This window comes from Tyto alba, unplaced genomic scaffold (assembly GCF_018691265.1).
Source record: "Tyto alba isolate M040663 unplaced genomic scaffold, T.alba_DEE_v4.0 Super-Scaffold_1000006, whole genome shotgun sequence".
NCBI classification, from domain to species: domain Eukaryota; kingdom Metazoa; phylum Chordata; class Aves; order Strigiformes; family Tytonidae; genus Tyto; species Tyto alba.
In genome coordinates this window covers 22,389,105-22,416,143 of record NW_024881272.1, presented here as the reverse complement: position 1 = coordinate 22,416,143, position 27,039 = coordinate 22,389,105, and the positions used below count along the sequence as shown (strand labels likewise).

The window sequence follows — 27,039 nt, the reverse complement described above, 5'->3', positions numbered from 1 at the left end:
CTACACGATGTAGTAATACATTGGGTTAATATGTCTATTAGAATTTGCCTCTAAAAACACATAAATTTACTTGTTGGACAACTCAGTCTGTTAGTTCACGCTCTGAAGTGGATTTAAAAAAAATCTATACTTAATTCAGCCAATGAAGGAAGACAAAAGCAATGATGTCAATAGCATTCAAATTTTACCAGAGCTCTACATAACTTTTCTAAAACACATCTGTAACCAGAATCATAACTATTTAGTTTATATTATTTTCAAACTCATCTCATGCTAGGTCACTTTTTGAAAATATGCAACTAAAACCTTTTAGAGCTGTTTCAGGACAAAACTGTTTATTACTTCTTTTATATACTTCCTTCCTGAATTGGTGTAAATTTTCTGCAGTTGGAGGCCTTTATATTAACAATGTGTTTATAACTCAAAATGGCTCATGAATCTTGCCAGAATTTAATACATACTTGATGATACTTATTTTATGGCAAAGGTGCTTTATTCTCATACTATTCATTAAACAAGGTTAATATGACAGTAAGCAAGGCATTCTCTGACTGATTTAAATGACATACCGATACTTCCTCTTCTGCTGCAGTATCCATGTGGCTGTGAAAACTGGATCTGTCATCATCTTCATCCATATAAACTGGAGGTTCATGAGATGTCATGAAAGTTGAAGGTTTGAAAAGATGTTTATTTAAAGGATGCTGCCGTCTACTTGATGACTACAGTGAAAAAATGATATATTTTTAAAAACATTCCTTGGCTACTGTTTAAGTAATCCTCACTGATAAAAACTTGCCAGAAATTGGCTCTTTTGCACTTAAGAGTCTATCGTCTTGCCAATTATTTTTACTTAAATCTCCGTATCAGAGCCTCATACAGTTGGAGTTTTTTTCCCCCATAATAACTGAAATCAGATGAACAGTGCAACACTTCTTTGGTAAGAATGCAGTAAAAAAGAGCCCTTACCATAACCCCCCTACCATTTAAATAGATGAGGCTAACAACAATAGAAAAATGGAAAATAAAGCTGTTACAATTTTGAAGACTGAGAATAAAAGTGCAAAGACATTAAAAGACTTCAAAGAGTCATGAATGGTGTAAAACTATACAAAGAAGTAGTTTTGCACGGGCCCAAGATCCAAGAGACCAGTCCATGCTTGACACTTATCAACTTCTTGCATTAATCTGTGCCTTAGAAAATCTAAGTCTAGGCTAATTGTCCACATTTCTTTCCTTGTCCAGGCAATTCATTCCACCATAAAAGAGGTTTCTACGAATGAGAAAGAATTGCTCTCTGAGGGCTCTTTTTCATTGCCACTGACTAGAAAAGAAACCTAAAAAATGTTAGATGAGATAAATTACTCCATTACTGTATATCTAAAAGCTTTTAACTTTAATGCTGTCTGAAGGTGTAGAATACATGGTAGTTTTAAAATAGATTACATAAAGGCACTCAGCCCCTATTACTTATTCCCCATGGAAGAATATTAAATATCAAAAAAGAAGAATTTAGGGTGAATCAAACTGTCTCAACTTTTTACTTAGCTACTTTCCAGACCAGCATTTTGACATCATAAATGTCAAATCTTACATTCCTCAATTTAAAGAAAATAGTGTGAATCAAAACCCAGAAGTATGAAAAGTGTATTTTTTAATAATCATAAAAGATTAGATTGTCCTACACTGTGTCTAGGTTCTGCCAAACAGGTAAAAGAAGGAATATTTACAATAGTTAATTGCTTCTCTTTTTATGCAAGACTTTTTATCGCAAAGGTTCCTATATATAACCATTTATCTCTAATGAGGGATTCAACCTCTAAAGAGGGATCTAGCATTATTCTACAGTTGTGCAGAGTTTAAAAAGCAAAGGCAAAGATCACACAAATTGTCTTAGATGGAACATAGCTATGCAGACAGAAGTATAACAAGGAATTGAGACTAGCTCCATTTACTCTTAAGGGAAGAGATGAAGTCTGTAGTAACAATCGGAAGTTGGTACCTCAGGTCTGCAGAACTACAGTGCACAAAAAAATGAACATTTTGTTCTAAGACTAATGTACTAGCCATTATGTTGAATTTTTCCGCCTTCTGCCTTATGATCACTTTCTGTGTTTTGCTGCTTTTCTGGTTTAAGATTTCAACCCCCCTCAAAATACTTCCATTCTTAAGGTTAGATGGTATTTCAGCTTGAGCTGACACAGTGATTTAAATTTTCTGTTAATAGAAAACAGATCTGCATTCAGTATTAGATCTGGAAATCGAGAAAGGAAAACTGCATCTATGCTTAAATAGTAGCACTGTTATGCATACAGTCATGACCTAGGAATGTAAATGAGGATTTGAATTATCTTTTTAACATGATTCTACTTCTGGTGAAAAATAGACTAAAATACTACATAAAAGCAGACAGTTAAAAAATCACTGTTCCTATGTGAAATGTATCCTCTGGATTAAGCTTTAAAGCAGGTGCACTAATGATATTATATAAGCATCACATTGAAAATGATAAGCCATAATTGAAGAACTGAATACTAAGAGTAGTAAATCTCTGATTCAGTTTTATTTTCACCAGTAACTGGTAGTGGTTATACAGGAAAATAAACTGATGTGTCCCATTTAATTTCCTGTATTACTTATCAGAGGACACATTATGTCATAAGGAAGATATATACAGAGTAACTTCAAGACATTCAAGAACTGAATAGGCTTCTCACCTCTCCAGTAACCACTTAAGAAAAGCACCCTGGGCAATCCCCACGGACAAATGCAATTACCTTCTTGTAAAGCATCCCTTTTGACACAATTATTTACATTAATTTTTTCTGTTTTTTATTCTCCCACAGATAGGTGCTTTAAGCATCCAACTGTCACACTTCTGTTGTTGGCAATAAAGCAGATACTGCAGTTTACAGTGTTTGTGCATGCTCAGTATCAAAATGAGGATGAGCACAGCCTAAGTATGACCCAGGCTTACAATATCACTTACATCTCCTTTCTGCCACATTATCATCTCCATTGGAGACTTGGGAATAACTACAGCCTGGTACAGTGCTGTCAATCTGTGCTCTAAGTAGACAGCTATATTAACAGGCTGAGAGCTCAATTCTCCCACATAAACTATTTGTTCGATTTTTTCATCTGCTGTACTTCTTATGTGGGATACAAATATAAAATGGAGACGCTATACCTTAATACAAACCAGGGCACAGTGACCTTACTCCTATGACCTGGTAACAAGGATATGAATCATACTGTGAAAAGACGTAAGCATTAGATTTGTTCTACATATAAGCTTAAGTAAAATCTGTAGGATAGTGACATTACCACTGTGGTATGAGAATATTAAGAATTTTATAAAAAAAACCAGTTTCATTCTTGGTTATACTGTGTACGCAGAGCAGTGGTTTAAAAAACTTTATGGATCACTATCCAAATTAGTGAAAAATAAGGTTAAAATGTCACACGTACTAATTAAGTATTTCCACTATTTATCAAATACAGTGATCTGCTGTCTGGCAGCGTTGCTCACATTCTGTAGTAACAGTTTTTCCAAATCAAACTAAGAGGAAAGAAGACAAGACATGTGACTAAGGTCATTTAAAATGGTGACATAAAGAACTCGAAGGATTATAATTTTCAGAAGTAAATTTTCAAACCCTTTTGAAATTAGCCCCACAGTATAGTAAACGGAGTTCTGACAGATGAATCTTGCCAGAATATTTAAGGTATCAATGTTTCCAGCTGTTTTTTGGTTCTACTGCCAGAAAGCACTTTCCCAATTGACATGGCAGCAGACAAGCATCCTGTCTGTACCTTTCCTGCCTCTGTTTATAGAGCAGAATAGTAGATTAAAATCCTGGTGAAAGTAAAATAGCATTACCATGATGGATGGCAAACTGGAAAGACTCTGATATGAGAATTTAATGCTTACAGTAACTTCAGAGAGTAATAGGAGATGACTAGGGATTGTGTAACATTTTCAATTGTTAGAGATGAGCTGTGGCAGATCTTACTACCAGGCCCCTCTGGAAGTAACTTTTGTTCCCAACCTCTCAAGGGACTAAATCTGCAAATCTGTCTTTTTGCAGAATCAATGTAAGGCTTACTCTCTATTCTTAATCAGAAAACATAATGGACACCTGGATACAAAATAAGTAATATTATTCTACAAAACGCCATTGTAACAGGTTTTAAAAGAACTTTTGTAAACACAACAGTAACAAAAAAACCCAAACACAACAAAACCCCCACAAAACCTGAGACTGACCTCTTCAAATGTCTAGGGTCCTCATTAGTACCTAAGAGTACCACATTATTTAAATCAAAATATGTAATTGGCCTGCACAGAAATGTAGTCTTTTCTTTAGCAAATTAAGATTTCTCAGGATCATATCATTTTCTCATCCATTCCAAGCCCAGGGAAAGCACTGTATTTTAATGGTTATTTATATGACTATTCTATTTTAATCATCATATATATTACAAATGAAAATAAAACATGTTTGAGTCTTAAGCCTAAACTTGTGCTAGTTTAATATGCTCAGTTATACACACTTTTCTATGTTTCTGTTAATTAGAAGATGACTGTACAGTATGAATTATAGGGCTCCTTATCCTCTTCCACCCAGGTTCTCATTATCCTCTTCTAGATCAAATACAGTAAACTTACAAATGAGGAGAAAGTACCCCAAGACCAATCATTCAATCCTGTTAGTTCAGCCTGCAATCTGACTGCTATGTTCTCTTTTCTGACACTTCATGTCCCTAAGATTATCTGATAAGAGATTTAATTAACAGATGTTGGCAGGAAACTAGAGTAACACCCAACTCACTCTACAGTGCTAATGGTAAAAGACAATTTTACTTTATTAAGTAAGAAATATATGCAACGTGTAACTAGCTAGCAAGAAAGCACTAATCAAGACTTAAATCTATTGAAAATAGTAATGATTTACACTCAATCTGCATGTATATGAAAACAGAAATACAGAATTTCTGCTGTAATATTGTCTCACCTTTTTGGAATATAAATATAAATTTGGAGTTCTTCCTGGAACTGGAATACCAGCTTTAGTCAGTTTAATAAAATATTTTTGCACTCTACTGGCAACCTAGGAAAAATAACATGTAACAATTAAATGCCAAAAGAAATGTAACAGGCCTTCACTTCAAAGTTATGCCAGCATTGCTACATTTTTCAGAATATAAGGGCAAGAAATCTTTGTTTTCTACTTCGCAACAACTACTCTAACCATTACCTATCTTGCAATGCTGCACTTACAGTATTTCCAGACACTTCGAAGGCTTTCAGGAAAAAAATACTACCATTGTTTGAAAGTACACAGGAAATCTAGCAAAAACTGTGATAGAAAGAGAAGAATTTTAGTATGTTAACTGCTGAAGCTGAACTTACTCTTTCTTAACATGACATATAAATTACGCATACTTAGCATACAGAAAGTACTTCTACATTTTATTTATGAAATAAGTAAGGATATATTTTAATTTTTTCAGGTATGGAGAAATATACCTGTAAGCATACATATGATCAGAGATGATGTAATATTATTGAAATAAGATTAAAGTATTGAAATAAAATTGAAATAGTTAAATATACTTTTACCTGAAAGCACACAACTGAAACAGGAGAAATTAAAATACTGTAAACAGAGAACATCAGCATTTTTTACTTCTGGTCAAAATAGAGAAATTAGGTCATTTTAGGGGAAAAATCCTAACAACTCAGATGCAGAACTACTCGGTGTCTCCACATCTGTGTTCTTTTGTGGATCTCAGCCCCAGTACAGAACTAATTCTTCTGTTTGTGAGTATTCACATGCCTGCCCATTCTACAGTATTGAGGTGCAGGAAATTCAACACTCCATTCTGAGAACAATGGGTGTCACTATAGTTGCTCTATAGAATTAAATGAATGCTGTCAAAATCTAATTAACAACTAGGTCTGGCATCTTTATCATGGGCTTCAAGGGAATCTTAAAATTAAGTATTTGAGATTGAGAATAATGGTCCCATTGTTATTAGTGAAATGCAGGCCCTGCTATTACATTTTTACGAAAAAGTGATTATTGAAAACATACTGGATTTTATTTATTACTCTTTAGCAACAACAAAAAGATATCTACAAATAAATCTGTGAACCTGTATCAACTGCTAGGATGCAGTGACTGACATCATTACTGCCACAGCAGAAGCACTCAAACAATGCCCAAGCAGTCAAATTGCTTTTCTAGCAAAATAAATTTTATTGTTTTAATTATGAACATTATAGAAAATAAACCCTCTTTTTTTAATCCCGTTTTATGAAAAAAAGCTCAAATTAGAAATATATGACGTAAGTGTTGAAGAGAAACCTGGATACAGTCTCTTATGCTGCTTCCTAAAAAGCTTAAAATAAAAAACTAAAAGGAAGTCAAGGAAAGGGATTACTTCTCAGCGTGGTTTACTTGTTACCTGCTTTGCTGTTCTATTTCCCAGTTCATCAGCAATCTTCTGCCACCGTCGGGACTCTACTTCCTCTGGTGGATACTTCAAAAGCAATTGCTCAAGTTTTTTCTATATCAACAGGGAAAAAAAATAAATACATCATTCCTAGCAGATGTATGAGTTGTCAAAAGATGAGTACCTACATACACGTGACTGAACTTCTAAATGCTTTAAACATTATTACACAATTTGCTTTTATTCTCACGTATGTTACCACAGATACACCATGTTAGACTTTCCCATTACCTGTTCCTCTACAGTCCACAGCTGGTTAAACGTTTCAGGTTTGGTCTCATCGCAAAGTCGTCCTCTTATCATCTGCTCAAACACAGTGCATAAAATGAAATACCAGTTTAGAAAAAGTACAGTTAGGATAACTTGATTTTAACTCTTTTCCTACCTAACTAAACCCAAAACCAAACTGAAGAAATGCATGAAGATTTGAAATGAAATTTGCCTAAACCAAAAATATTTCCCCGATTTGAGTACACGAATGACTTGGCATCACCAACATTAACATTTGAAGTAACAGTTAATATTATACACATACTCATATTAAAAAAATAAAAATTACTATTTTGTAAAATTTGATCTTTCCTTTTGTAACAACTACCTGTGGACGACTGTTTGTTGAACCTTCTGGACCATCACTTAAAGGCAAGACAGAGTATGAAATAGACTCTCCATCCTTCTTGGGATCCATAGGACTTTTTGGTCTTGCGGGTATACCTACTGTAAGCAAAACAAGAAAGGAATTATTAAGCCTCCACACTGGTGACTTCTTTCTTGCAACATATGCCCACTTTCCTTTTACCTTTGTCAAAGATCAGCTTCACTCTCCTACTGTTACGTTTTCGGTTTTTAAATTCTCTCTCAAAGTTTCCAAGGCTAGTGGTATATTGGTCCCAGGCAATCTCAGGGAGCTGAACAACTCTTTGAGGATATGGAAGACCCATATCAACCTGAAAAAACAAGAATGAAAAGTGAAAATCAGTATTTAATGCAATCACTGTATATCCAAACAAAAAATTATGAATCCTGAAAAGTTATGAAAACCTCATACTGCTTTTTAGCTAAATTAAAAATCAGAACTTTTAAAGTGCCATGCAGCACAGCCTTTTTAAGGATAAGATATCTTTCAAAAATATTATATAACAATGCATATAAAATATGCAGCGGCACGGTCAATGATGGCTTACTGAGCATAAAACTTTAAGTGTGTATTTCAAAGTTGAAATCAGGTGTTTCTGACTCCAATATCCTGTTATTGTCTATCTGTCTTTTATTTTGTTTAAACATGCTCTTTGCCCAGATCTGTAACTTTCTTAACACAGGAATCTTTAAGATTCAGAGTTTTATCATCCAATAAACCTGAACTCCTCCCATCAAAGAAATCAATGTATGTTTCGCACTGATTTTGCTGTCCTCTGCCTAAAACGCAACTGTTACAAAAGCTCACCACTTGATTTAAAGGTAAACCTTAAGAGTATCATTCCTCTGGTTTGGAGATAAAAACATACCAGATACTTTCAACTATCAGTAGTATTTCCCCATAAAATCATTATCAAATACAACTACTGCATCATGCATGCTATTAACTCATCTCAAAATTTAATGGAAAGAAAACTACTGAAACCAATGGGCTTATATCAGACCTCTCTTTAAACCTAGGTCTCTACAAACCTAGGAAAAGACCACCATAAAATACCTTCATTCTTCACTGAAATACGTGTTGCTACCAGACTAGATGGTCAAGTGTTTGCTGCTGATAGACATGGCAGCAAGAAAGTATTCAAGCTTTAAACATTTTTCAGTATTCCTGTTACTACATTTTTTTTTTTAAATCTTGAAAATAAAGTGTTTCCTTATCAAAATTAATTCTCCTCTATCAATGTTCTATTACATTATCCAGAACTCAGGTGTATTTTCTAGTGTTCATTTGGTTTTACGCTATGAAGTACATTTCTTGGTCTTTAAAAAGTACCCTATGAAATTAACTCACAGCCGAAAATCTAATTTCTCTAATGAGAAAAGTTATAAATTCTTGATTTGATGCCTTACTATGAATTACTTCCAGTCACCTGTAGATTTCAGGTTGTCTTAAAATACCTACATTACAATTAGAAACTTAAAGATTACATTTCTACATACCAAAAAAGGGAAGAAAGCATATCTGATAAAACCATTGAAGACTTATGTCTTAAGAGATTTAGTAAGAAAACAAAGGCCCATTTTTTGCTCAGCAGATAAAGCATTTTAAATTCATCATGTTTACATAAGTATATATATAATTCTCTGATCTCTACAGACGATGAATTACTACTTATTAAAAAAAAAAAAAAAAAAGACTTAAGAAAAGCCCAATGAAATACCTTCTTCTGGAGTCTTTCCACAAATCCAATAGGATCTTTCAGTGCTTCTCTCTGGTGTCTCCCTAAACTTTCAAGGTCTTGAACTGCTTGAGTACGTTGTGCCTCGAGTACAGCAATCGTCTGTAACAGTCTCTGATAACTACAGAGACAAAGGAAAACATCTCACTGAATTTGTCTTTAAAAGTGACAACCCCCCCAATCTAAATACTATCCATGATTATCTACTAGTATCTACCAGAATTCACAGCTTATCTGACACAGTTCATAGAAATTTTTACTGAACTATATAAAAAAAGGAACACATCTATTTTAAGTAGTAGGTTAATTTATATAAACCCATTAAAAAAAAAAAATAACCCTCACAGGGATTTCCCTTAAATGTAAATTCTATACTAGTTAAAACAATATGGTATCAGGGACAACCTATTCATATTCTCAATAGTTATGACTAACAAGCTTTGCTTACAAAGTTAAAAAACACAAACAAAATGACCTAATTTCTCTGACACTTCAAAACCAGCTTCCTTCTACCCCAATACAAATGATTCTACCACAGAATTTTAACATTTTGCTCAACCACTCACAGAGTGTACAGGAATGGCTTAGAAACTGTATCTAAATATCTCACAGAAGCCTCACCTTAGAACAGAATATGAAAATCATTTATGAAATGTAACAGTAAATTAAGGAATACGTAATTTGCAAAATAAATACATACAAAACAGGTTTCTCTAAGAATACAGCCATTGAATGAAAATTCAGCATTCTCTCAAACCTGCAGTCCCAGATTCAATTTTGGCTGTCTGTTTAACAGATACATTTGAGAGTCACTGATGTGACCATCATACTTGTATCCAATAATATATGCTTCCCAAACTGTTTTCTTATAAAGCAAAGTCAGAGTCAGGAAACCATACAATATTGTAATAGCCTTTAAAAAATGGGTAACAACATTTAATACCTTCTATTAGTTTTAAAGTTACAGCTGTCCAGTTTCTGAATTATGTAGCTACCCATGGCCCTTGTCGCAAATTGTTATGTATCAACTTTTTTTCATTAAAATGTTTTCTGACATTTAGTATTACAACTGTATTTTAGTTCAGCACAAAATGCAACCTAATGTATACTAAAATCAGGTAAGATCTATTAACGACTGCTGTATTTCAAGTAAATTTACTTTCTATTCCCTTATTGCTAAAACAAAGACAAGCCTAACATGATGAATTCCACACGTATTACAGAAAAGATCCAGATGTTACTGAGCTAATACAAGTTTTTCAATTGACTGCATTGGTAATTGGGTAAGACTAAGTGGAGAGAAGTAAACAGCCTCAAGGCAAAATACAGTCTTCGTACCATCAAACATTTAAGTTTCTACCTAGACATTAAACTGCTGCCTCCCCATGAAAAAGGGTAATTTTCTTTCCACTCACATACAATGCCTGAAAACATAAAATATACTCATGCAACCTGAAGTTTGAAACTAAAATACTGCGCTTATTTAAAAACAGTAGGACACAATTCTTTTATGAATTAACTATTATTTATATTTGTCTGCACATATTCAGGTTTATATACAACTAAAACCTAAAATGCTCGTTAGATAGGCTATTAATACAGGAACAATAGTGATATATTTTCACTAATGGAAAAGTGCTCCAGTTTCTTCTAAACAAAACTTTGTATAAAGCAAGACAATTGATGGGGCTATTCTTCAACAGGTAAAAAACGAACTTCAGAAATAACTTCCAAAATTAGTGACTGCACATCAAAATTGGCCTGAGACAATACTGCAGTTCAGATTCTTTCAGGTTTACAGGAATCATCAGATGTGGAATTAAGATCTTTACTTAGTTTTTACAAATAGCATCTGATTATTGCCTAGCTTTGCACTGGGCATCTTCTGTCCATGCTCAGGTGGACTGACAGCACTTCTTACGCAGAAGCCTGCCTTGTGTGCTCCAGAGAAATGAAACGTAGGCAGGCTGCTAGTGTGTCTGATGTAGATGCAGCCAAAACACCACAGAAGAACTTAGTGACATCTGGGGAGATGATTTAACTTGAACAACAGAAAGCCTTTTTCTATCAGCAGGTGCCAAAATTTCTATACAAGACTCTGGAGTTAACTCTAATGACTGTAACAGAGGCTCAGTAGCGTGCACAAAAATTTGGATCTAAGAACACAATAAATACCTGCCTTTCTTTTCTTGAACCATTTTACCTCATTTATTCAAATTGTATTTAAGTGATTGCTTTTCCAATGAAATGGAAAGAAAATAATCATCTTATTTAAAACATTTACATACATAGAAGAAAAAAAGCAACCAAATGTAAACAATTTAGATGAAGTGCTAATTTAAAGATGATTCACATGTGCAAAGGGGGGGAAGAAATTATCTTAATGAGTAGCCTTATATAATTAAGTTTGAATGGAAAGAGAAGAAATTACATTTGGGAAGAAAGAACAAACAAAACAGGAACATTGAACTCCAATTATTTCCCTCGTTAAAACATTCATCTGACCTCACTGAAGTGATCATGGAATTGAAGATAAATGGTTCAGACACAATACCTCTGGTATTCACGGAAATACATAAAATATTACAAGAATGTCAGGATCATTCAAAAACATGTCATGCTATGTTGATCTGTGGCTAAATAACACTATTATCATGAAATAATTCAAAAGAGAAAAAAGAGGTTTTGAGCAAACCGTTTAGATAAAAAGATTTCTGGCATGTTTTTTGTACCTCTGCTAAAGAAATGTATTAACTTGAAGCTATTTATTTCAACTTCCATATTAAGTTTTTAAGAATAAATATATTCCAAAGTCCAGGAAAAAGGCTGCAATTTTATCAAGTGAGTATCAGAAGCACAGAAATGCAAAAAAATTTGCATTTTGGGGTCTTACACTGCCAATAAAAAATTTACAATGCTAATCCTGAAATACCTAGTTTGCACAGTCCATACTCAGGTACTTCAGATTTGCTGCAGTACTGCATTATCTCCAAATCACTGCACATTCTTTTAAATTTCTACATGACTTTTGAACCGACTGTACTATAACGTCTGCATATGTTCTTTTAAGTCTTGAACCACTACAGTTTTCACAGGTTTGTGCAAGACTTTATCTGGTCCTACACATGACTCTAATAAAGCCAAGTATTCCTCTGAAAAACAGTAAGCGAAATAACAACGCACACATTGAGCACTTTCTCAAAGTCTCTGTCCTGGGTTCTTAGTCCCAAACCATGACATAATACTTCCATCGCGTTAAACAAAAGACATTGTGCATAACTTCCAGGACTATTTAAAAAAAAAGAAAAAAAAAAAGAAAAAAAATGTAGCTTACAATTTTACTATCCCTCTTCCAAGGTTCTGTGTTAAGAAGCACAGCAATTATGATTCAAACTACCTCCTGCAGTTGTGCTAATGTTCTCAAAAATTGAAAAAACCTGATGAAGGTAAAGCAGAAGTAACTGGAACCTTGCTCCAAAACTGGAGCAAGTCTGCTGCAAAACTGGCTCCATCCTTCAATGAGGTAATCAAAGAGCAACCATCTCAAAATTATCCAGCTACAGTTACATCATTTTCTCTGTAAGATCTGTGAGGAATTACCGAGGAAAATTATCTCTCATCCTCTGCCAAAACAAAACAAACACATACAATTTAAAATGCATAATTTGAGTCAACTCACTCACATCCCTTGCACTGGCTGAAGTTACACTTTTCTCAGTTCTAACTACAAAATTGTTAGCACATACAAAATCTGAAGCTGTTTTCTTTGCAGAAAAACTTCCATTCTACAGAAAGTAATCCCTTGGGGTTCCACAATCCCAGTATTGAAATACCTGTGATTTTTAAAATCATGTTAAATGCCAGTAAGCCTCCAGAAGAACACTTGAATAATTCAGTATAGTACAGAAACAGTTTCAGCATCTCTATGCTGAAAAACCTTGATTAACACGGGTTTTTGAGAGACCAATATTTAAAAATGGAGAGCCACTTCTTAAAGACTGATACTGATCAGCTGGGATTCCTGCTGATTCAGTTGTTCTTCTGCAGTCTTAACTACTCCACTCTTTTGGATTGCTCCATAAAATAATTATCACATAGCAGAGCCATATTTCTGGAAGTCCTGCCATAAGCAATTATTTATTACACTATTCATTTCCATGAACCTTGTTCTAATAGTGGCTAGTGACACAGCAGCCTCCTCTCGTGTGTGATAAAGCTTAGAAATAGTGTAGCTAGTACCTTAATGAGACCCATGACCATTTTGATCCACTTTTCTGAGATCTACTTTCAAGATGCTTTTTCCCCCTCCATTCTTTCTGTCCTGTTCTAAAACTGTTTACATTTCCAGCTCTAAGTACCCAGAATTACATCACAGATTATATTTTCTTTGCATCAGGAACTAACAACAAGCTTTAGAAAGCACTATACATATATGGAGTCAATCTGCCTTAAGAATTGCATATTTATGTTTACTCTTTTTATATTAAATGACTTAACACTAGACTTTGCAAGAGGCCATGTCATTCTGCATTTTCAAATAAATTAATCTCAATATTACAATAAGAATAAATCACAGAGGCTAGTCCCTCCATGGTTTCTGAAGGTTTCTTCTCCCTTCAAAAGAAGAACATACTGTACTTTAAAACTTAAGTGAATTAGTGATGTGAGAAACTGATATTAGAAAACGGAAATTTTAACTTTTAGGTACCTAATTCAAATTAGTGGAAATAAAGTAAATAAGTGAAACTGTTCAGTTAAATTGCGGTAAATAAACGTGAAGCATCAGTTTTGTCCTGCTGAGCAATGTAAGGGGCAGACATTAAAGAGGCTGTTGGTAACATTCACCAAACACCACAAAAATGCCAAGCCTCCTTTAAAGATAAGCCCCCTGCAAAGTCTTAATGCTCAAACATGTAAGACCATGTCAGAAAATTTTCAGCCATTGGTTTTATCCATTAAAAAAAAGAATTTTCATCTGAAGTGTCTTTATTCCAAGTAAATTTACACACAAACTTGAAATTAGTAAGAGGTATCTCAAAGCATTACTGTGCCCTATTTGTTGGACTCTCCTTATCTAATATTCCAACATAATTATAATGTATTTTCTCAACTTTTAAGCTAGACTTGGAAACAGCAGTTATTACTTCGACTCTTCCCTTAAATGAAAATACATGGAAGGAGGTTCTTGCCAGTCCAAAGTTTAGTCCTTATTTAATCTTTTTCAACCTTACATAATCATCTCTAAAGTAATGATATAATGAACATTCACACATTTACCTTTATATATACTCATGCAACTTTGCTTCATATTTTCACACAGTATTCAATCTTACAGACACATAGCTAAATGTTTATCACTTGCTTTTAGCATGAACCATATAGATTTAAAACACCTACATTTTTATCACAATATTTTCCCTTTATTTAAATATTTATCATTGTTAGATCACTAATGCAACTCCATTCAGTATTTTTTAAAAGTTGATGATATATAAAATAGTTTTATAAAGCTAGCAGGTGACAAAGGTGACACTAAGAGCGGAAAACTGTAGCAAGAAATTATTTGTAATTTATCGAATAAAATCAACATACAGGAGTTCCCTGTAATTTACTGTCTGGATGCTCACAGAAATTACCTGAAATAGAATAAGTTACTTTGTCAATTATACTTGCCTTACAATTATCATTTAGTACTTGGCAAAGACATATACTTTGGTGCCTAATTAAAGAGAAGTAACTTATCCTCTCAACTGATAAAATGCTGTGCAGCCAGTGGTTATTGCTTTCCACTCCCAAAACTAAACTGCATTTCTACAGTTCTATAGTTCACAATATGATAAAAAGTATAGTAACATCAATTTGGGGCATTAGAAGGTAAAAACGTGTGTACAGATTTCATACTAGAAATACTGGTTATTTCTTGTGTAGGTAGGATTTGTTTTAAGTGAAGAAGCATACACTTCTCATTGTTATGGCTAAAATATACATATATATATATATAAAATCTAAAGAATACTTGGTTTTTTGTATTTCCAAGAGCTGTGACAAAAAATCCACACATACCAATAACCAGGAGGATTTGAGGAAGTCTTTGTTTTATTGCCATCTACTGGCACTCTGGCAAAGTACAGATTAAAACCTGCTCTATACGCAAGTCATTCATCACTCTGGATTTTGGTCTACTAAGAGTGACTTAGAAAAAAATCTCTTAGTAGATGCTAAGCTAAGAAAATATTCACTATTAAACAAGTTATAAGACTGCAAATAACTGCTGGAAAAGGGAAACATTAATTGCACTTAGAATTTCCAAGTAAACTCAAGGCAGGTGGAGTAAGAGTTTGGCTTCCTAGATAAATCTTTTAAATCAGATGAAGCACAATCTTCTCATTTCGAAGTAGTGAGAGTCTTGTTTTGTTTGTTTCAGTTTAGAAATATCAGATAACACTTCCAGCTTTTAAGCTTGGCCTGAAATCTTTGCCAGTGTCATGATACAGTAATTTTGACATTGTAGAGTTTCTCTCGAAGTATTCCAGTGTGCATCTAAGATTTAAAATAAGGCACTAGGGAGGAGTGCTGGGATTCAATGCTAGACTTGTAGAACACACAAGACAGCAACTAGGAAGCAAAAGAGTCTGATGAAGAGTGGCCTTTCTTTGATCTCCATTCAGAAACAGAAAAAGTTTAAGGGCATGTATCAACTCCTTCAGGACTTATAAAAACACCTCTGCCTGAAGAAAGCAGAACATGGTAGGTTTTTACTTAACCTAATGCTTGGGTACTATGGCCAATGCAATCTACTTCTAGCCCATTCTGCAACTAATTATGAAGCTGTTTTCCACTTGATCTTAACCTCTTTACACATACTGTAATTTACTGTACTTTATCCGTAATTAATATTCATACTTCAACCCTTGAAAAGACCTCAGAGATAATTAAACTGTATCTCAATTTCATACATGAAACAACTAAAGTATACATTAAGTGGCTTCTCCAGCAAACAAAAATCGCTGTTGAACAAAAAAAATCAGAGAAAGCTCACAACACTGATTACTGAATTCTTCAACTCACTCTATGTTAGTTTTATGCAGGTTTTCATTAAAACCCAAGGAAGAACCCCCCCAATTATTAAGGTATATATTCTTGTCACAGGATTGAGTTAACATATTCCCTGAAGTATTCTGCTACAATAATATCTGAGGACTATAATTGGGTTACAAGAACATGGTAAGTAACCACAAGAAGCTGAATTTTCTAACAGAAATACAAAGAATTATTCAATCATATTTTTGGCTAAAGAAGGGGAAGAAAAGTTAGAAATACAGCAGAAAATTAGTAAAATGTCTATTTTTATTAGTACTCACTATGATAATATACCATGGACAAACACAGTTGGTCCTTGGCCTAAGAAGCATAAAACTTTCAGAAGTTGTTATACAAAACAGCAGCACATCCTCGCCTTTAACTATGCAGAACAAAATAAAGATGTGCAATAATGAAAAATGAAAAATCAGCTGGTTATTCCTATCAAGAATAAAAGTTGAAGGAAACCAAAAAGTAAGATCTTTCCTCCTCTCAAAATAGCATGTAAGCACTTTCTAATACCAAAGAAACACCTATCTTGATTAGAACTTACTGCTGAAACTAAATCAAGCATTAATACATACTGCTTGTACAATTCCTTTCTAGAAGATACTGCTAGTGAATTTCACCGTTCATGATGGACATGCTGTCAAAACTTCATGTAAGAACAGAACAAATACTTAAGACTGCTAATGGAGTTATTTCAAGTTAGGTTAGTTAAAACTGAAGAGTAAAGATACCCACATTCTCACAGCATATGCCAGTCATTATGTTCCTGTTTTCTTGGTGGCAGCATTATGCTTACTAGTATTTTAGTGAAATACTTCTCCATCCCTACCAAGTAGACTATTATAGTAATATGATTCATACCCTGTCCCACTAGACGTACTCTACATTGTTATAACCACACTTCACTACTGCTGCTTTTGCTAAGCGTCCCTTGTGTGTATAACCAAAAACACAGCCCATGCATTACTCTCCATACAGCTGTGCTGGGTGAATACATTACTTTTCTTAGTTTTCTCTCTCTTTTTTTAAATCAGGAACTTGAATTTCCTACAGCTTTTTTTTTAACTGACATTTCCTATATCACAAAACCATTTTTATTATTTGCTAATACTTAATTTTCCAATTTAGATGAATTTAACACTGAGGATCATTAGAAATGGCACACATTTCCAAATGAACAGAAGGGAAAATAAGTTTCTCCCTTTTTCTGTATTAAAATAGTAAGTTTGTGTTTATTATTATTTGTACATTTTTCCCCCGTGATTTTTGATCCTTGTTGATCAAAGAAGTTGGAAAGACAAGCTGAGTTCCTGTATGTTCTCTAAAAACAGGCAGTTTGGAAAGGGGAAGAGACCATAACTACTATCTCCAAAAGAGAAAGGCAAGCAGAATTCAACTGCTACTCTTCACATTCTCCGATCTATCCACGAGCACACCCACCCACACATACTACCAAGCCCACCAGCAGGGAAGCAGCTCTGCGCTGGAGAGCTTGCGCTCTCTCTTCCAGACCAGGATGCTGCAACAGAGGAGGACCCTTGGAGGTGACAGCACAGGCAGAATAAGAAAAGCGGGTATGAGGCAAATCTGGACAGAAGAGAATTCAAGGAGCAAAGGACACAAATCCAAAAGAAATCAAGCTTTGTTTTCCACAGGATGCATTATTTAAATAAGGACTGCACTCTGTTTGACAGCACTGTTCACAAGGATTGTGCTGTGGTTGACAGCAAGATAACTATGCTCAGAGAAAGAAAAATTAATTTGACAAATGTATTTGACACTTAATGGTTCCCAGAGTAAGCCTATTACTAGAGAGAGAAAAGCAGATGCAGCACACGCCCAAGGCATCCTCTCTTGCAAATTAAGAACTCTATTATTTAGTGTTTATTGAATAGTTTATGTAATTGTAAAACTTGATTCTAAGATTATAAAAATACTCTTAACTAAACCTTAATCTTCAGTCCTACAACAATTTTGTGTCACTTATAACTCTTCCACTGAGAAGCATTTATAGATAGAAATGGCCTTATAAAATATAATAAAATAATAATGCTGGCAGTAAAAAATTCTCAAAAGACTTAGCATTTTAAGCTAGTGTAAAATATAATGTCAATTACATTAATAAATGTCATGGTATGGCTGTTACACTATCATAATGTTATAGTAACACAATTATCGGCAATACCAAACTGCAGATATTAGAAATTTCTAATTGATTTCCATTATATTTCTGTTTTGTAGATTAACTAGTTGCAGCATTCAACTTCTATATGAAATTATATTTTTACTTAGAGCAGATTTAATTTTTTGTTACTTACTAAGAACACAGACCAATCTACCAGACAGTAGAAACTACTCTTTGAAAAAAGTATTAATTTTCTGTATGCTTAAGTTTTACATTAAAAGATAGTTTAAGCAAAATATCACTGTATGCCACACCACTCTTGTGGTACAAACAATTAACACACATTGTAATCTAATCTATATGGCATATATGCATTTTTTTGAATTATTAACTTTTACTATTCTTAAACACTAAAAATGCATTCTTCAATTCTTTTATGTTGATATATTCTACAAAGTACTCAAAAGTTACATGCTTACAAAATCGTTGCCATTTCCAACATCCTTGACTCCAATATGGATTAAAACTGCTACTACAAAAAGTAACTTGATTTATACCAATTCCCTTTATTCTTTAAGATGAAACAACATAACAACCAAAGTCTCCTCAGACTAAAACTGTATGTCTCATAGGAAAATCAGATAATGTTGTCCTTAAAAATAATACAAGAGGGTAATTTGTTCTAAAGTATTAGCTACTCATAGCTACATGACATCACTACAAAGAAATGTTAGAACATCTGATTTATCTGTACAGTAAAATAAATCCATACTGTGTGATGAATGTGATCTTAATTCTCAGACATATATCTGAATATATGGGGATAAATTACAAAACTGCTGTAATATTTTTATTCTTACCCAATATATATGTACCACGGAGATTTTATCCTAAAATATTAATATATTTAATATTATATAATATATAATAATATATTATATATTATATAGTACATAATATATAATGTAATATATATTAAATACGGAAAGTAGTTTAATTTTTAATACTAATTGTCATCCGGTTAAAGAAAAAAAACATGGTGCAGGTAAAATTAGAAGTTCATCTCAGTGAAAAAGACTGCTACAGGATTACATCAGAATTGCAATTTACGAAGACTCTGTTTAAGGCAGTTCTCAAATAATTGATATGGCAAGGTGCACCAGACCCCATTCTAACAAGTCAAGCACAATAAGATGAACTTTTATAAAGAACTGTTTTAATCTGATTCATTAGGCAGAAACATTTGTGACTGAATAAACCTGTACCACAGGAAATGCCACAGATGTTTCTTTTCTTTCTCACATTCAAATAATATTAAAAGAGCATCCAAAGACATTAACAGTATGGGTTGTCAATTATATACTAAATCTAATTGTATGATCCTACATGGTCCTCCGTCTTTCCAAGGCCCCTGTAACAATACAAGACTCAGTAGGTAAGAATTCACAAGACTGGGTTTTAACAGATGTATTAAAGTATTTAATTTTAATCTGTCTTCAGTTTAAATGTCAGTACAGCTATTATGATTTTAAATATTATAAAGTAATAAAAGAAACCAAAGATATATTAAAATATCTATTTACTGAAGAAACACAAGGTTCTAACTCTTGCAACTGAATGCCTGTAGGCAAGTGCTCATACATAATGCTTATATGTCACTGAGTTTTCCTACAGGCCTGAGCAGGTCCTATAAAGCCAACCACAGTTTACAGGATGCCAGAAATATACTGTATAATGCATTACATGCACATGAAAACTCAATTCCTCTATTACATTTTCAACTAGAACTCAGAGCTAAGTGTTAAACAAAAACTTCCCCTTATTCAACCTAATACCTGCCAAACACTTCATATCTCCGAAGACAGTAAGTAGAGAGGAATTAAAAAAGAAAAAAGGCCACTGAATGGAACACTGGGCAAAAGGGAAAATGTACTGAGAATAAAATATTGCATAAGATAGAAATTAAAGTAAGCTACTGCACTATAAGAAACAATTAAACTATAAAAGGATACAGCAAAGAGATATGAGAAACTCTCGAGGAAAGATATGCAAAACACTAAGCACAGCATATAAAATTACACAGCGTAAGAAGATTTAAATCAACAAGTTCAGTTTTGATGAAAACATTTCAAGAGAAAATGCAAACGTTTCTGAGCAAGAACATAGAAGCAAGTTTCTCAAATATGCACCAAACCGTATTTTTCTGAAAGGAATCATAAGACAGAGAAATTCAAATTGTGTGTGGAATAACAGAAAAATTAACAATACTTTACAATTATATGATGCCCTATATCAGTCTGTTATTATCTACACGAATGTCTAGGCTGCGATAAAATTTCTGTTAGAGATCTTCGATCTGTCCTTGTGGGAGAGATTTATTTTATGAAGGAGGTTGTAGAATATCCATAATTTCAGCCTTCTCTCTGAATAATAATATTTCGTAATTTGCTTTCTGTGATGATTATTCTATCATCCAGTTTTCCCAGAAATACATGAATGTTGTTTAAACATGACAACATTCAAAACACAACAAAATTCATGCAAAAATACCACAATATACATCTAGTAATTTTTCTTATAGCAAGTTTTATCAACAGCTGTTTAAGGTGGTATCTTCATATTTTATCAATGTTACAATAATTTATTGGAGAGTTAAAATCAGCTGTATGAATGTGTATGTCATCAAGCTATGGAATTTAACAAGAAATAAAGTAAGGTTACAGACCTATCAAATTGATTCTACAAGTTTCTTTTTTCTGCTGTGGAAAATCCAAAGAATTATATTGATACCTCCTTGGAGAAATCTGCCTCCTGACTCTAGCCAAAATGCTAATGTCTCTCGGATTTTGCGTTTAAAAGAGAATAGAAATATAAACCAAATAAAAAATAATCCATAAAGACAAGTTTAATCACAAACTGATAAGGGACAGAAAAGCAAAGCTCTGTACCATTTGAAGATCGGATAAGCAGAAGACCAGCATACTTTGCCTAGCCAGAAATACTGTCAGCAAAACAAACAGCCTTTACCTGACAGCATGGGAACCCTGGAATTCTTTGCATCTGACTAATTGAGGAAAGCATTTCTGCTAAAATCTTTTTTTTTCAGTTTAACACTTCAGAAAATAAGCACCAAATGAGATTAAACAAGGATATAATTAAGACACTATTCAAGACCTGTAACACATGAACTAGAAGTATCCTCAAATGAGCTCTGGTATTTTCAAAATTTGAAAAAGGATGTAGTGCACTGTATTTGATTAACTCTTGAACTACAAAGTTCCAGGTAAAGGACAATTGCACTCAAATATCAAAATACAGACTTACATTCTTTAGAAGGATCCTATTACCATGAGGAACCACCAGAATACTACATTTATTTTCTTGCAAATATAAGCAACAGCAAGAAGACTGCCCATCATTTTCTGATTATATCAACATTTTTTTAAAGGGAAAAAAAAAAAAGTCCATCTAACACTACTTTCAGTAGCATACTTCCCTTCTGAAAAGTAGAAATTATTCTTTCTTGAGCTAGAAGAGAATTCTAGCTTTGACTTTGCTGCCAAAAGATACAAAATAGCATAAAAATAACAGCAATTTATTTTGAAATTCTGCATTCAGGAAGCAAGGTGGTAGCGAACTACCAAGTCCTAGTTCCAATGCCAAAAGCTCTGCAAAATGAAGCTAACACTAGGGCACATTCCTGAAATTTTTCAAGAACTATTTAGATCTGTGTTTAATTGCAAGAATAGAAAAAACTACCGTTATTTTTGCAGCATTTACATTCAATTGCAGATTTTTATTTTTAAAAACTCTGCATTTCGGACATGCTTAATTTGAAAAGTAAAAAACTGAGCCTACATCTAAAAATGGCGTATGATCTTTATCATTCTTTTTCTAATTAAAAAAATACATTACTAGTATATCTTTGTACTAACATAACTAGTAAAGTCATCCTACATACAGATACAAAAACATCCAAAAAAGGTCAAAAGACAACAGTCCCATTTATAATCTAGGAAACAGCAATATTCTGTCTTCCAGGAAAGTGTCCATACACTTTAGACTAATGTCTGAAGCTGCAGATATTTGATCGTTATTTTGAAATCACAGTTTCTCTGAACCATGCTCTAAATTCACAGTTTTCTATGATTAAAGCAATTTATTCATATTCAATATTTTAGAAAACTTCATTATAAAAATAATGCAACTCTAATAGCAAAAAACCCAGTCAAACTTCTGCGGATTAAACAATCATTTGTGCTTTGTGCCCCATACTCCTAACAACTGTGCTGTGACCATTTACAGAAGCTGTTAGCAGTGATTTAACTCTTCATATGGAACAAACTGAAGATCATCTGCATTTAGCCTTTCAGTATTTACAACAAAATGTAGAACATCTACCAAACAGCAAAACACAGAAGTCAAAACAGTATTACAAAGACTGTAATAAAAACTGTGGCCTGATCTATCACTTGAAGACAATTTTTCTTCAGATAAACTTTCTTCACCAAGAAAATTGCCCTTTTGCTTCAAGAACCTCTTTCACAGTTATCACAAATGTACAATTACTACAGTTCTACTTACAAACATTCAGATGATAAATATAAAAACAAGTTAGTGCTCTTTTCTAATAGTAATTAGAACATATATATTTACATTTAATGAATATAAACAGCAATGTAGATATAATTTGTTCTGGAGAAAGTTCTCAAATTGCTGCATTTAATCAATTTATCTTCTTTAACCCAATAATGATAAATCTTTCCCATAACACTCTGCAAATAGTTATCTAACCTTAAATTCTATGTACAAGAAAATACTTGTTTCATAAACTGTATGTGCTGTGCTTACTGGATATGCTGATAAGTGACTGAACTCTGATTAAGGGTTATAATTCCTTTGGGTTTGTTTCCAGCTATTTTTTTAGATAAAAGAGATAACAGATGTGTTGGTTTGGGTTTTGTTTTTTTTTTTTTTTTTTTTTTTTTTAAAAAGAGTTCTGGCTAAAGAATTCATATTGCTAGAAATGCATAAACCACATTGCTGTACCATACTGCATATTAAATAAGAGTTTAATTTTGTTTGAGGTAGAAACAAGGAAGAAAAATGAAAACTGAAGAGTATGAAAATCATAAAGCACTTAAATTTTTGTGAAAGTACTTTATAAATACGTATTAATTTTTTTTTTCTTTGGTAAGAAACAAAAGCAGAATTCATGGTTACCATAGTTACACATACTCTTTGTTGTGTTTCAATGCCACATGATCTGATTCAAAGTAATACACATCAGGCTCTTCCTCATCATCCTCTGCAGTGTGGATGTTGGCACTCTCTTTGGCAGATGGTACATATCCAGCAACAAGCCTAGCCTCAGAAAGTGGCTTTCTTAGTCCATCACTCCCATGATCTCCTGTATTACAATTTCTCTCTTTATCATTCTGTTTAATTTCTTCAGACTTTTGGGGAGATCCATTGATATTATTAATACCTACAGGTACATTCTTTTCAGTGGGACTAAGATTATTTTCCTCAACCTGTCCATTTTCTCTACAAGGAGAGTTGTTTTTAGTAGGGCTGCTTCTGGCAGGGGCAGCCCTCCGTGGTGAAGTTCTCAATGTGTATCTGTGTTCTTGAAGTTCCGACACAGATGTCATTTGAGCCGAAACACAGTCCAGCACTGAAGAATGTGGTTCAGGTTCACCTGAGATTGATGCACTGTCATGATGAGTATTCGGGTTGCTATTGGTGTTTTCAGCACACTGTTCCTTAGAGGCACTATCTCCTACAACATCTACTTCCTCCTCCGAATCCCTTAACAAAGATGACTGGACTTCAGAAAAGGACCCTGTAGCTGGCTCATATGCCTGATTAGCAGGCTCCTCAGGCAAGCAGTCATTTATTATTTTGTGGTCCTCTAACTTTACCTGTTCTTGAGAGTTTGTGCAAGGCACATAATGGTCTACAACACTGTCCTCCTTGCTGCTATTAAGCAACAATGAAGAATGGGCAAATGAGTTTCCGTTTTCTGCTACTGTTTTGTCCTTGAGCATACAGGAACCAGCACTATTTTGCTTAGTGTTCCCATCAAGCTGACAGTCATCACAGTTAAGAGAATTTAAGTCTCTCTCACCAACTCCATTGACAGTCTGATAGCCTGTGATCTCATCAACGATTGCAGAATTATTAAATCCTTCTGCACAGACATTCACCTTTTTAACTTCCCTTTTGTCACAATCATCCAATATAAGACATCGACAAGCTCGCTTAGTCCCTGTGGAGACTGCATCATTGTCCGACACCAAGCTTTTATGCTCCAATGGTTCCTTCTCTGTTTTAGTAGGCAAGTCTTCTTCTGAGCTGTTGGGTGCCTCTGAACGTAGACAGCGCTTAATTCTTTTCAAAACTGGTGAAACAGGTTCTGCTTGCTTTTTTTCACAATTTTCCACAGTTTGTTTATCAACATTATCTCTCTCCGAAGTAGACAGGCCTCTCTTTCTAGGGCTCACCCATGATTCCCGAGTGCTCTGTTGTTTCAAATCAGTAGTTCTTCCACCACTACTTCCTTTCTGAGTTTGCACAGACTCTGGTCTTTTCTTTGGTGACCTTGATCGTATCTGAGGATGCGGTGAAGCTTCCTCTGGATGAGCAATACTACGGTTTCTTAATGTTCTACCACAGAAGTTTTCATCCAAACCATTTAAACCCACTGTAGATCTTGTAACACGAGTAGATCGAGAAGCAGCCATACTATGGCAAGTCCCTAAAGTATGTTCATCATGATCCACTCATTAGGAAACCTTAAAAAAAATGTAAACAAAACAGTCAGAAAAAAAATATTTAAAACACACTTACAGACACAGCAAATCTGAAGAATATTTTGTCACAAATGTACCTAATATAAAACTAAATATGCCTATGCAATGTATTAATATCTCTTCTTTATGTGTTTTTTTTTGATGCATTAGAAGTTTTCCATCTAAACTACAAAGTAGCTGACTTGGTATTTGAGATTGTTCTGGCTTTAGTACTTGTGTGTGAATGTTGTTCATATTTATGCCTTATGTAAGGCTGGAATGTTCCAGTTAGGCTCCAGTTACTAAATTACACTATTTTTATGTATTGTACATACAATATAATATATTAGTATTAAGTTAGGTCAAACGAGAGGTATCAAATCACATTCTCAGTATCCCAATTTCCAATTACGTGATTTCACATACTAAGAAGAAAACCATTAAAATTGTATTTGCTTGCTTATTGCTTAAAACAAAACCAAATTGTTCATAAATAACAAAACAGAATTGCAATTCTAATTTAACAGGGGATTAAAAAAATAAATAAATCACAACAGTAAAAAAACCAGTTACAGTCATTAATAGTAAAAATGAAATAAAACAAAATGCCTGAATGAGAATCATAAAATCATTCAAGTTGGAAAGGACTTTGGGAGGCAATCTAGTCCAACCGCCTGCTTAAATGAACATCAAGACTAAATTCAGATTTAGTTACACAGGACATTGTTCACCTGGGTCCCGAAAACCTCCAAGTACAGATACTCCACAACTTCTCTGGGCTACCTGTTCCAGTGTTTAATTGTCCTTACAGTTAAAATATTTTTTCTTAGACCCAGGTGGATCTTCCCCTATTTTTGCATCATTTACATCAACAAAAAGCCTAGCTCTATCTTCTCAGTAATCTCCTCTGAGGTACTAGAAGGCTGTTTCCAAAGCCTTCTCCACTTTTAAACTTTTCATATAGTTGGGCAAGATGAATCATCACCTACATTGGATTTAAGTAAATTCAATCTCTAAGTTTAAAACATCCATTTTGAGAGTGTCTGTATTACAGACTGCAGGGTGAAATAAGAGTACTTGACTTGTCCAATCTCAAAATAACATTTTTAACAGAAATCAGTTCAGTCTTATCCTTCTATTCATTTCATCTTTAAACATTCAATGTGTCAAACTGCACATCACCACAAACCTGTCATAATATCCATGATAATGAATAAATTCACATTTGTACATAATGGCATAGCTTCCCTTTCCCATCTACCACAATTCCAGATTATACAAACCTGTTCAAGTGACATATGATGTGAAGACTTAAGATTTTAAACATAGAATCAAACCTTTTACATGTTATTTAGAAAGGCTGAAAATGACAAATTGAAGAAAACTGTTTCAATAGGTATTTTTCATCTTCAGCAAAGGGGAGGGGAAAAAAAAAAAAAGAGAGCATCAATTCTCATAAATCTACTCTCTATGTGTCAGATGGGCCTAGAGCAGAGAGAATGGGACAAGACCAGTGTATCTCTTAAGCAATACAATTCCGTTTGACAACTAACAGTAATTATGATATTGTCTGTTTAGGTATTCATAATGCAAGTAGTATTTCTTAATGAAAGTAACGTATCCTAAAAGTATTGCTTGGTATAGTTCTAGATACAACTGTTTGAGACAGTGTAACATTTTGAATGTTCTCAAAATTGAGTCATATTTGTGCTGCTACAACCCTCCTGCTTGTTAGCTATTCCTGTTGCCTTACATGAATGCTTGGAAAGGTGTACTGGTGGTGTGCCGGGAGACACAGGTAAAGAACTGCTATCGTACTAACTTCCATACTGTTCATTTAAAAGTAACAGTGCAGAACCAAGAGTGAGATGTTCAACAAACTCTTCTGCCTTAAGAGAAAATATAAATAATACAACAAACAGCAAATGGGCAAGCATCAGTAGCTGAGTTGAAGAGGTGAAAAAAAACCCCATCTATGTTGTCTGTTATGGCTGTTTATACTTATTTTCCACATGGATAAACGTGCCCTTTCACACACATGCTCAATACCTTCTGAAGACTGATCTCATTTGGGGTTAATCCCAAACATGAAAAACAGGGTCATTTAGATATTCCATTTTATCTAGGTTCTAAT

At 33.8% G+C, this 27,039-nt stretch overlaps 1 protein-coding gene across 4 annotated transcripts in view; it reads right to left on the bottom strand.

The window, feature by feature from the left end:
* The window catches only part of ZZZ3 (zinc finger ZZ-type containing 3), a 60,229-nt gene that overhangs the window by 7,548 nt on the left and 25,642 nt on the right, over window positions 1-27,039 (bottom strand). For 3 of the 4 annotated variants that reach the window (XM_042804064.1, XM_042804056.1, XM_042804057.1), the window contains exons 3-10: window positions 23,350-24,908; window positions 8,880-9,018; window positions 7,322-7,469; window positions 7,121-7,239; window positions 6,754-6,825; window positions 6,475-6,576; window positions 5,019-5,114; window positions 570-722 (exon numbers count right to left, since the gene is read on the bottom strand). In XM_042804064.1, the coding sequence (XP_042659998.1) occupies window positions 570-722; window positions 5,019-5,114; window positions 6,475-6,576; window positions 6,754-6,825; window positions 7,121-7,239; window positions 7,322-7,469; window positions 8,880-9,018; window positions 23,350-24,857 (2,337 nt within the window). In that variant the 5' untranslated portion in view covers window positions 24,858-24,908. Of the gene's footprint in view, window positions 1-569; window positions 723-5,018; window positions 5,115-6,474; window positions 6,577-6,753; window positions 6,826-7,120; window positions 7,240-7,321; window positions 7,470-8,879; window positions 9,019-23,349; window positions 24,909-26,188; window positions 26,261-27,039 lie in introns of those variants that run through there. The other variant, XM_042804061.1, reaches the window with a different exon arrangement.